The sequence below is a fragment of the Ammodytes marinus genome (assembly GCF_949987685.1).
Source record: "Ammodytes marinus genome assembly, chromosome: 13".
NCBI lineage: Eukaryota > Metazoa > Chordata > Actinopteri > Uranoscopiformes > Ammodytidae > Ammodytes > Ammodytes marinus.
Window position 1 is genome coordinate 9,084,009 of NC_137217.1, and position 12,544 is coordinate 9,096,552.

General features: G+C 39.7%; 1 protein-coding gene across 2 annotated transcripts; it reads right to left on the minus strand.

The window, feature by feature from the left end:
* Positions 1-5,744: 5,744 nt before the first annotated feature.
* On the minus strand, positions 5,745-12,494 carry ebag9 (estrogen receptor binding site associated antigen 9). Of its 2 annotated transcripts, none has more exons than XM_080039497.1 (7): positions 12,195-12,494; positions 11,674-11,763; positions 11,152-11,233; positions 10,716-10,871; positions 9,611-9,721; positions 7,820-7,911; positions 5,745-7,446 (listed from the first exon to the last, which is right to left on the minus strand). In XM_080039497.1, exons 2-7 carry the CDS (start codon positions 11,754-11,756, stop codon positions 7,329-7,331), a joined length of 642 nt encoding a protein of 213 aa, XP_079895623.1. In that variant the 5' UTR covers positions 11,757-11,763; positions 12,195-12,494; the 3' UTR covers positions 5,745-7,328. The 2 variants fall into 2 exon arrangements, with proteins under 2 accessions (XP_079895623.1, XP_079895622.1); XM_080039496.1 differs by having other exon boundaries at positions 11,674-11,768.
* Between the last annotated feature and the right edge of the window lie 50 nt (positions 12,495-12,544).

The following is a 12,544-nucleotide window of genomic DNA, read 5'->3' on the forward strand; positions in this document are numbered from 1 at the left end:
ACGGCCTCCACCCCCACCCCCCACCCCCCTCCGGCCCGCATGCACAGTCCACGCCTAACCTTGGACTAAAATGCACTCTTTTCAAGTATTTGTGAGATTAGTTGCATTTTTGTTCAACACATTATATGAATTCACTGCAGTTAATTTTGTGGTGTCCGACACTATTTATTTGCACTGTACAGTCACCATGAGGTGGAAGCTAAATGGGGACATGAGAGAGATTATTTTCTAACAGGGGTTATTTATTTATTAATTTATATATTTATTTATCTCTTATATGTATCAGCTGATCATCTGGGTAGATGGTTGTGTTATCATTGTACTATGATGTCCCTAGTTGTCCTTGTGTTTAAAAGAGTTCTTTATGTGTGGGTTGAGATTTTTGGTATAGGTGAACGATTTAATGTTGGTGTCCGTTTGACGAGTTGGGTAACATTTGAAAATTGTTTTTGAGTTATTGTTAAAAAAAAACCTTCAGCCAAAGCTTTGATGTAAGTGCACTGTTAATGTTTTGTGAGGACGGTGTCTTTGTATGTATATATTTTTTTCTCCCTTGAAGTAGAGCTTTATTCGGTACAGCCTTTGTATTGTTCATAGAAGTAAGTAGACGCTTCACAGCAACTGACACTTGTTACGTGCCTGAGCTATGTGCAATACTGGTGGTTTACATCAAAATGTCCTTGTATCTTTAATATTAAAGCATGATAAAATTCTGCCAATGTGTCATGACTCGTGATGTGTTTGACCAGACAAGTTTGTTATGGTCGACTGGGGATGGTTGTTAAAAGTTTGGCTTATGTAAGACCTCTGTTTTTAAAAATGCTAGCGAGGAGGACTGGGAGAGCTTTTAGTTTTTCCACATTTGCACAAGATGTTCACATAAATTAATAAATGGGGAAAGTATATCAAACCCAAAGTGCAACCAAGCGGTGTTCTCGTTGCAGCGAGTCTGTAAGAGTTAAAGTTTTCTTCATTATGTAAGCATACGTATTTTAAAGTGAGTTGATACGTGTCGTTTCAACTATGTACTCTGGGACCGCCACGACCAAGAGTGACCTGGTCAAGAACACACTGACTTGCCCCAGCTGGAATAAACAAACAAGTTCCCAGAGACATTAGTCAATCATTAGTTGTAACGCACACACAAATCTATGTTCTGTATGCAACAGTTGATTGAATAAAGGCACGAGGACAAGAGAGGGAGTTCAGAAGCGGTTCGGAGGTGACGTGACAATCTGTTGCTCCACCGCTCTCCTTGTCCTATAGGCAAGTAAAATGAGCTCTTTGTCTCCGTGTATCTTTGTGTCTGTCTCATTGGTCTGTTTGAACTAACGCCTGGGTTTCTTGTCTTACACGCAAGTTTGATCAACCTAACATTTGGTCCTTCGAGCCGGATCCCAATATATCGCCAACCGAAGAGAGGAAGGAGAGGACGCACCGAAAAGCTCTGAGAAAAGACTGGGGCCGTGAATTCATCTCCAGCCGGTGTTTTAAGCAGTCCTCACCCCCCTCTCCTCGGCGACGATTGACGGGATCCAGACCGAGCCAGACACACCAATATACGGTGAGATACAAATTCAGATCTGACAAAAAAATAAAAAAAAAGAGAGAAAAATAGAAAACAAAAATAAAAACAAGGGTCTCTCCGCCACGAAGGAGGTAGCAAAAGCTAGCGGTCTATTCCACTGTTAAGGAATGAGACGAGTATTCTCCAAGGAGCAGGTGTGTGTCTACCAGGGTACAGGGAACGTCATCCTTTAATTGTACACCTTCCCAGCACTGGTATGTACACCCTAAGAAGTTGAACAAGCGCTATACAAATTCAGATCTGTGTGAATGAATGCTGGAAAGAATGAGTGTTGAGAAATAAATGTCACCAGTGGAAGCAGCCAGGAACCTAACGGTAAACATAACATCTGTGGCCAGTGAACTACACGGAGTGGTGAATGGGGATTTTAGGTTCTGAAAAAATACTTAGTTGAGTAAGAACATTTTTTTGATTTTGTATTTTAAAAATTTAAATACTTGTAAAATGGAAAACGGAAAGAGTAAGACTCCCGAGCTATGGGATGTCATATATATGACAAAGCGATGGCCCGGGAGCACCAATTACTGTAGGAAATGGCAGAGAGAATATGGGTTTGAGAACAAGTTGGTATTAAAACAATGTAAGGAACTGAAAGAGAAGGTAGAGACAAAGGCTGCAGAACGGATGGAAAGGCAAAGACAGAAGTGTGCGTTAGAAATTGAGGCCGCCATGTTATGCATATATACGGCTGAAAAAAGACTGGAAAAGGCAGAGTTAATTGCAAAAAGGGTTAAAATCAAAATGGATGAGGAAAGTATGAGTGTGGCAGCGCAGAAAGAGAAAGAAAGGTTAGAACGAGAGGAACAAGGAAGGTTGGAATGGGAAGAAGAAGCAAAGGAAGCTCGAAAGAGACAGAGGAAGATGAAGAGAGAGCAAGCCAATATGGCAAGACACAGCACGAGCCCAGACAGGAATAGAGGGCTAAATGCTGAAGGAACATTTATTTGTTACAGATGCAACAGGGAAGGCCACATGGCAAGGAATTGCAAAGAAAAATTGCCCCACAAAAGTCAATGCTGAGTAACAACCAAAATCCTATGGGTCAGTGGAGCTGACACATCAGTTATAATCAGAGATCCCAAGACGACCGAATTGAGATTCGTTTAAACAGCCAAAAGGCAAATAAATTGAGAAGCAACTGATAAAAATAGTTGACAAAAAGCAGCAAAAGAATGTGAACTAGAGAATGCATTGCCTGCTGAAAATACGTGTGAATGCTGGAAACAGCTTAGGCTAAATTGGATAGCTGAGTGAGGAAGTGGAAAAATTTAAAAATGTTTCTCTGATAGAAAAGTAGTTGAAAAGTTGAATATATATAGAGGGTTGGGAAAAAAAAAAATATATATATATATATAGCCTATAATAATTTTAATAACTTAAAACTGTGAGATAGTAATTGAATAGACTTGGAGTTAAATTAACATTGATGGCTTGAAGGTATATAAAGCAGATAAAGGAGTAGTAAGATAATAACAATTAAGCATGAACAATAGTGAATTGTTTTACTCTTATAGGAATTATGTTGAATATTTAAAAACGTCTAGATAAAATTATAATGATAAACGAAAGACATTATTATTAGGTTTTTATTTTTTGAAATTGGTCTTCAAAGAGCAAAGTGTTTACCCCATTTCAACTTTGTCTCTCCAAACTATTTAATAAAGAAAAGAAAAGAGATTTTATTTTAAAACTCCCCTTGTGATCAGAAAAGCATGTGTGAGGCAATTGTTTGTGCATATGCAGACAGAGCACCTGACAGAGAACCAAACGGAAATTGGATAGAAGAAGATAAAAAATTATAGAAGTAATTAAAAAATAGTGCTACCACGCAATCTTATATAAATGAAATAGTGGTTATATTGAGCGATGGGCATGCCATTGCTCAAGAGCAGGGAAGATTGATATAATAACGAATATATTGCATACAGACATACAACTTGTCAAAGCATGATGATGCAGAATCAGAGAACAGAGAACTGCACGAATGAATGACACAACTCTTTATAAATCTAACAAAGTTACGAGAGCAAATAATTGCCGGATTTCCCTATGTCCCCACAGGAGCTGCATCAGACGAGCTGTTGCTCAAGGGGGTGAAGTGCAAAGTTGGAGCTGCACACTGGGAAAGGCCCTGCCAATTCCTACTGACAACTTCCAACTACAGCAAAAGTCAAAAGAACTACAAGATCCAAGTCACCCACTACAGGAAGTCATGAACATTCCTAAACAACAGCTGACGCTTCGACATGAAGTCATGAACATTTCTGACAACAGCGAACAAACATAGCATCCCATCGAAGCTACGTCTCGACGGCTCAACTGGAGGGACATCTATGGTGGCTCTACTATGATTCGTATCGCCAGAAGGAAACCAAAGAACCACAACATGTTTTGGTGGCACAAATGCCTGGCACAAATATGCCTCAATACAAAGCCAATGCCACAAGATAAAAGGATTATTACGTGTGCACCAAACACCAACATCAGCTGATTCACACTAACCGACAGTCAGACGGTGTCATGAGGACCCGCCCCCTAGAGAATGGAACAATCACTGAAATGAATAAAGACTGATTAGAAAATGTGAAAACAAGATAATCATGCCCAACGCCCTTGAAAACTGCTAAAATGTTGTGATATGCTTGAGAATGGAAGAACAGGAGGGAAATGTAAGAGTTAAAGTTTTCTTCATTATGTAAGCATACGTATTTTAAAGTGAGTTGATACGTGTCGTTTCAACTATGTACTCTGGGACCGCCACGACCAAGAGTGACCTGGTCAAGAACACACTGACTTGCCCCAGCTGGAATAAACAAACAAGTTCCCAGAGACATTAGTCAATCATTAGTTGTAACGCACACACAAATCTATGTTCTGTATGCAACAGTTGATTGAATAAAGGCACGAGGACAAGAGAGGGAGTTCAGAAGCGGTTCGGAGGTGACGTGACAATCTGTTGCTCCACCGCTCTCCTTGTCCTATAGGCAAGTAAAATGAGCTCTTTGTCTCCGTGTATCTTTGTGTCTGTCTCATTGGTCTGTTTGAACTAACGCCTGGGTTTCTTGTCTTACACGCAAGTTTGATCAACCTAACAGAGTCTTACGTAAAAGCTCTCCCGGCCTGTATTTTCAGACATCCCTTGGGTTGTGTGGGTCTGACAATGTAAAGTGCATTAGATCCACTTTACTGGGATCTCTCAGAAGCTGTACATGCTGTCTGTACCCTTTAACAGTAGCAACTGTGCCAGAACAGATTGTCTATACCCACAAAGAATACCAATGGTGTTTTAGTCATTACATAACATCCACCCATATTCAATGAAAAAAGCTGATTAACTCTACATGAACTTGTACACTTGACATATTGCCCACGGTGACTCTATTTCCATCTTCCGCTCTGCCATATGGTGATGATGCATCTTAAATTGCATAACCATGACCTCATCACTTCATAAAGCACCATCGGAGGCTCTAATCCTCCACACCAGTCCGTGGATGCTAGATTGAAATGTGTGGGCGGTAGTGTGTTTTAAAGTCGATCTAGCTGAGAGGCTGTTCTTTTAGGACCAGGACAATTGTTCCCTCACATAGCTTGTTCCCTTTCTGAAGACTGATGACATTTCCCTTTTAGAAAGTGGGTCATTCTCTGAGAGGCTTTGGCAGGCAGTGTCCCCAGACAGATGGGAGTCACATCATTGTGATGGGGGTCAGATGAGCGATGTCAACCGTCCGCCAATCCAGGTCATACATTAATGTTGTGATATTAACAGGAGCAGCTTGCCGATGCTGTACTGAGGTATTAGCATGTTATGTATGTTAACCATTTCAATTGAGCATGTTAGCATGCTTAATGGGCATAGCATAATGGGAATGGCATAGGTTTGAAAGTGATTGGTCACAAAACACATTTTGAACAGATGGTGGCGCTACTGGAAAAGTCAGGATCACCAAAGTCTGAAGTGGACCAAGAATGTATCACATTTCATTGAACTCCATCCATATAGTGTAGTTATTGAGATATTTCAGTCTGGAACAAATTGGTAGAATAACCTATAGCAAAGCTAAGTCAATGTGTAAAGTGTATGCATCTGTATTGATAGCCCTACCACAATACCCCAAGTTTCATATCAGGCAGTAGACTCATCAGTGAGGTATGAATCAAATCATTTTATTAAAAACTAGTGTGAGACTAGTACAGCAGGCATACAATCTGCCAAACCGCCTAGACAGATTGATCTTGTGAACTCATTTGTGCTCAACCAGGACAGTTCCAGAGCCTCACACATCATGAGAGAAAATGGGTGAGAAACAAAGGGTTCTTTGTTAATCGTTTTTGGAAAACTTAAATGTGCAAAATGACATCTCACTGACCAAAGGTGGGAAAAGAGCATTTCCAACACAAATCCACAGTTGCCATATTCCCTTAAAATAAAAAGCTGCTTTTACATGAAACTCTTGAACCCGATCATGCACTATTAAGTGATTGCATCATTTTAAGTTTTAAAAGTATCAGCAGTGTCGATAAATAATTGCTAGGTAACATTAATCCGGTATTTCTTTAGAAGCCTCAAATGGCGTGCAAAGCTTTTCCCAAATAAACTGCCTTCCTCACCTTCACCCAAGCCATTCACCAGACGTCAAAGACCGGAGACATTTTGTATCATGTCTGCACATTTCAATTTATTTTAAAAGAAAGAGGGCTTTTCTATTGGCATAGGTATCCACACTGGCTTTTAATAATTTCATAATGAAACAAGCTCAATCAAAACCACTACCTTCAACTGTTAGCCTTACATATTCAGATGAGAAAAGAAGCAATAACAATTCAGAGAATGTTGAACATTCCCTCGCCCTGAAAAGATAACATAGAAACAATGCCGTGATCACTGGCTATTATTCTGCGATGTCAAAAGCTGACAGGGGGAGAATGAACGGCAGATCAGTAGCCATGAGATTACCATAGGAACCCACAGCTAACATTTACAGTTGGGCTAGATTATCATCTATGGTCATTTATTCCTACTCATTTTGAAAACCATCCACTTTCATTTTAAAGCAGATTTCCAGTGTACTAGGGGGCTGCACCGCACAAGGACACCATGAGAAACACTCAGCAACATTCATTAGAAAAAAAAAATAAATCAGAACAGTCAGACAATGAAAGACATAAATATAAAATCACAATAATTAAGCAAACCAAGGGATGCCACTGGTATACAGTGATGTTTGAATGTTAATTACACTCCTTTTGTCCTTTGAGGTTATAAATAAGACAAAGAAAAAGGAATTGTATTCTCTATTTGTTTCAAAAGGTAGCACAGGTACCCGTTTATTTACAAATCTTCCTGGGAAAAACCAAAACAGAATATTTTTTCCACGTACTATTTAATCAGAATCTAAATGTCTTCTTCTAATGCTGCGTCTAACCTTTAGCCTAAGATGAACTGGATCATATAAATACAGTCGTCCCTTGAATACCACAATGACATTGCCACATGAAGAGAGAATACACCACGTGCATTATCTGCCCTCAAGAATAATGCAACTTACACTGCTGCAGCTGGAAACACACTAAAATGGCTGCTGGTGGAAAAAGGGAGGGGGACAGTTTCCTAATGGAGAGAGTAGTGCATGGTGGTAATCCTGGATGGTTTTGATGACTTTAAAGACAGAGTGACGAATGATTTAGTGTCTTTGGCCCTCCCCGTTCCCGTGGCTCAACATTGAGCATTTCTAAAATGTTACGAGAGCTTGACGGCGATCTTCTGCTCCTTCTTATTCATCCTCTGAACGTCTTTCTCCATCTTCTTCCTCTGCTGCTCCATGGAGCGCTTCTCTCTCTCAACCATCTTCTGTTGTCTGGGAAATAATAGAAAGACAAACAGACAAATGTAAGACATGTCATTACTGCACACATCAGTGGAAGCTTAGTCAGTGGGGGAGTGGACAAAACCTTGGTCTTTGCTCCCACTGTATGTGTTGAAATATGGCAAACACTGTCACCTGCTGGTCATTGTGCGGATGTACAACCCCTCAAACAGAAAAAATTATCAGTGTTCACTCGCAGCTTTCACAGGCTTTGTAAAAGGGGCTACTGATGCTAATACTGAGTTATGGGAAACACCTCCCCTGTTAAAAGACAACCTAAATCTAAAAGAGGTTTAATTTCACCTAGCATTTCAAAAATCCTGCCAAACTGGTAATCCTGCCAAACTGGTATTTGAAACATTACCTTAGCACTTCCTCTGCCTCCCAGGCAGCATCAGACTCGTCCTCCCAGGCATTGGTGTCCCCCTGCCAGTGGTCCATTTCTCCCAGTTCAGCCTGTACAAAAAAAAAGACAGAATGATATCTTAAAAGGATGCCGCTATGAGTACATACATCTTGTATTGTTTTGCAAAAGGTAGAATTTCAGTTTAAGCCCAGACATCTTGTATTTTCTTTACTGGATCATTATTTTGGATTTTTCCTTTAGCGTTACCACAGATAGGCTGTCTAGAGGAAACTACAAATCAAACTGTTGCAGTTCTACTTGTTTCCAATTCAATGTCATTGACCTTGTATAACCCAATAGATGGATGCAGATACTTCACGCTAATATACAAGGATTTTTTAACCGATCCCTCAAGCTTGCTTCTTGTTCAAAATTTGAATTAATTAATATATATATATATGCTATCAGACGATTAAAATATTTAATCAAATTAATAATCGCATTAATGTCATAGTTAACTCTTATCTATTCTATCCTTAATGTCCCTTGATTTCTTTTTGTCCCATTATTTTTTCTCATTGTAATGCTCCTATCACACCCATTCTCTACACCCTTGTAATTCAGTGTATTTCTTCTAAATAAAATATCATAATTTCCAATTCAGTGCAAATAGCCCACAATGTACATCCCCCCACCCACCCCTAGAAAAGCATACACAAACATAATTCGAACTTCCTTTTTAAAACCAAACCATAAAACAACATGGGCTATATAAAACAAATTAGTATTAAGGCTAAATTAAACTGGTTGTTGTAGGCCTAAATGTTTTGGGAGTCATTCATTCACGGCTTATTTCAGACTGTGTGCAGTTGGTTGCCATGGCGCTGCTGCAGCCGAGGCTTCAGTCGCCCTTCGTAGCGAAACTTAAAGTGAAAATGAATGACTGGCGGCTGCCACTAACGTTCATAGAGGTTTTGGTGGTGGCGCAGGTGTTATGGGTAGGACTTTTGCAAATGACAAGCTTTCTTTTCTGTTCTTTTTCCGCGTAGTCCCGGAGTTACAACACGGAAGACGCTACTAGTGAAGGTTGCGCAGCTGAGCTAGAGAGTGCTAGGATCCAGTTTCTGCTTCAAAATAAAAGTCAAAATTTACTTGAGGTTTAGCCGTTTTGCCAGTAAAATGATTTTAATGTGAAATTACGCTGTATGACATGTTCCGTTTGAATTAACAGTAACTTAACTGAGAGCCATATGTATAGTTTGTGGTGTTTCAGTTGTTCTAACATTAGGTGCAACAGCATGTGAAAAAACCACAACGTTTCCTAGGCCATAAGGAGCATTAAACGTGCGATAAAAAAATTAACGCTGTTAAAATGGGTTTGCGTTAACGCCGTTAATAACGCGTTAAACTGACAGCACTAATATATATATATATATATATATATATATATATATATATATATATATATATATATATATATATATATATATATATATTTTACATCTGTAGTACAGTGTTTGTTGAATTTAAAATTGCATTTCATTTGTCATTTATCAAAGCCTGACAACAGAATTGTATTTGACATGGACAAAAGGGTAAAGAAAAAGTGATTTGATGCTCTTTGCTGAAGGCTCACTTTCCCTATCATTTGCAACGTTAGTCCTTTTATATAAAAGCAACTTTGCAGCTTAGTCCATGAATGTGGGCTTAGCATTTTATTTGACACGACCTTACAGTAGTAAATCCTGTCGTGGATTTGTCAGGGGTGAACCTGTCTGAGGTTTCAGATGGTATTAAACTGGGACCTACTGAGGGTGTAGTGAATGACATCATATCCTGAGAGGCTGCCAGTCTGCTGGAGAATCCTGCTGATCCGTCCGGCACCGCGTAGTTCAGAGGTTCCCTTTTCTTCAGCACTATCTGTAACATGGAAACAGCCAGGCAAAAACTTAAACTCAATCACATTCCAATCCCGTCGAGGGCATGGATTTAGGAGTTCTTCTATTTGAAAAATTCAATACAATGTTATTATGTCTTATTAACTATTCATATGCACCATTTTTAGCAATATATCATGCTCCCATGCATATACATTACATTACATTTATGTGAGGCCCATAAGCATGATGTCAAGTTAATTACTACCAGGAAAAAGAAGCAAAAGGTGGACAGCAGTATTCCAATCAATCAGCTGATATTCTGATAATGTGTTGACTGGCCTTTTATTTATTGTTCTAACCTTATATTTCAATCAAGGTTAGACAAGGTCTAACAATAGCAAAGGTTTTTTAGGGACGCCTTCTAACAACTCACAAAATATACTATTTAAACCCACTTAATATAGGTGTGTATTCACTGAAGCATGTCCACAAAAACAAAGCACAACACAGCCGTTTAAGGAGTGGCTGCACACAGAATCTTGTGAGTTCAGTCCTTGGTTAAAAACACTTTTTAATTCTCCATAAAAACTGACCAAAAATGCCTTTCATTAAACATGCTGTTCGCTCATATGCTTCGTCCACTAGAGTCTTTTGATAATGTAACATACATTGGCTGGTGTTTTGGGAGGAATGCAGCGGCGAGTCGACTGTAGTTAGCAGTAGCTCCGGCTAGTTTACACAGTTGGCATTCAAGTGACTGTGACTTTATTGTAATTTTCAATAATTAACAATCAACCAAACACCAGGCCCCCACAGCACTTTATCCATTAAATACACACAAACCGCCACTTCCATGATGCAGGCCATGGTAGAAATTGCAGGGGATGAACATGGTGTTTAGAACCAGCTGAAGAATGAAACAATGTATCCATCTCACATCTGGTGCGCAGCAATGAAGCGGACTATTAAATGTGAACACAACCTCAAACAATGTTTTCAGGACAATCAGTCTACCGTGTATTAACATACAGTACCTTCTGTGTTTTCCTGATGGTGGGGGTCATGTCTTTGAAGTAGTCTGGCTCTTCGTCCTCATCGTTGGGTGAAGGGGAAACGTTTCCATTGCCCCCATCAATCTTAATACTAGTAGGTGCATCTTCATCCCAAGAGCTCCATTCCTCTATCTCTGGCTGTGAAGACAAGACAATAAAAGGAAAATGCATTGGTGGAATTCAACAGCAAGTGGTTGGGTGGTTCATTTGAACAAATTCATGCAAGTTTTGTCCAATTGTTCTATCTGTAGTCTGCTTCTCCAACTTCCGAATGCCAGGATCTGAACTTCTCAGGGCGGCTCGGGTGCTATCGATTGAGTACTTTTGTCATGGCAATTTGTATATTGATATTTTTGTTGGTCTATGCATGAATCGTGATTTGGGGCTAAATAAATATTATTGATTACGCAATACTGACCTGTTTTGGTACAGATGATGAAAAATCCACTGTGGTCGGGAGAGTTATTTGATCACCACTGAGCTTGCGGCCCCTTCCACTCCTGCAGAGTTAAACAATAAAAATTAAAAGCCAAAAAGGAACTCATGTTATGTTGTATACCACGAGACTGATCCACCAAAATGAATTACGTCTTTTTTTTTGGTAGCATAACAGATGCACAAGCCTCAGAATATGATGACTATAGGGGACCCTTTGAGTCGCTAGATTTCAGTGATAAATCAGCCTGTGTTTAATCCACCAAGCAATGATCTAGTTTGTACAATATACCTTAGCATAAACAAACAAACAAACAAACAAACAAACAGCTATTTAGTTGGGGATAGATGCAAAAGCTTTACCAGCATTAACTTTACGTTTTTCCGTGTGTTTAGGTTAGCAAATAAGTAAAGTCGTGTTGAATCGAAAAGAGACTCATAATGGGCTACATGCATAATCGTTGCTGTGCATTGCATTTTATGTGAAGCATAAAATCATTCTCACCTGCATATCAACTTTTTAAAGAAAGAGAGAAGGCTGGCTAGGCATGTGCAGATCTTGAAGAGGCGGAACTGAGTGATGGCCATGATGAAACTGAGCTGGTGTGAAAGGGAAGAGAAGAAGAAAAAAACATTAGCATTTGGATTTCCAATGATGCACACACACGTGTCTTAGTGAGTTTTCCCAGCTCACCCGGATGTGAGTAGCAAAGCAAGTCTATACTGGACCAGTGTTGATGCAGGGTAGCATGAAATCTAGACAAGTTTGCAACGAGTCAGTCCTTAAAACACAAACGTGTTGACGTGTATGAACAGGACATGAAAGGCATTCATTGTATTAGTTAATGGACAGCCGTCACACCGACCGCTTATTTCAAAAATACTGTCCTGCTTGTGATTTAACGCATACACTCAGCTAATGGATCGTATGTCATTTTAATAGAATATGCAGTTGCAATAATAAATGCAATAACACGGACAGTTTATTTAATCAGCAATTATCATCACAGAACAAAAGACACTCACCTTGCGAGATGTCAACACGGCGAATGCACAGCAGCTGCTTTCTTCTCGTGCGGCAGAGGAGACGAGTTCATTTATTTGCTAACCGTTGCTTTGCTAGCTTAGCCCACAGAAAAAAAACATGATACTTCTGAATCATTTAAATGTCTACGTGGGACGACACATTGGCAGCAACGAATGATACCGTTGTCATGTCGAAAGCACGCGTTTAAATGTTGTGCAACCCCGAAGCGGTTTCATGATAAAACTCCTTAATTTGTGTCGTCTCTCATCTCGGTTTCTCGGCTGCCATCTTTAACGGGGAGGAGCAGGAACAGGGAAGTAAAGCTACGGCGTGGTAACGCTGCGTTCAG

Coding starts and splice junctions, on each gene's coding strand:
- ebag9 (XM_080039497.1), bottom strand. CDS start 11,756: ATGGCCATCACTCAGTTCCGCCTCTTCAAGATCTGCACATGCCTAGCC. Junction 11,234..11,673: donor TTTAAAAAGTTGATATGCAG/GTGAGAATGATT, acceptor TTAACTCTGCAG/GAGTGGAAGGGGCCGCAAGC. Junction 10,872..11,151: donor CATCATCTGTACCAAAACAG/GTCAGTATTGCG, acceptor TTGTCTTCACAG/CCAGAGATAGAGGAATGGAG.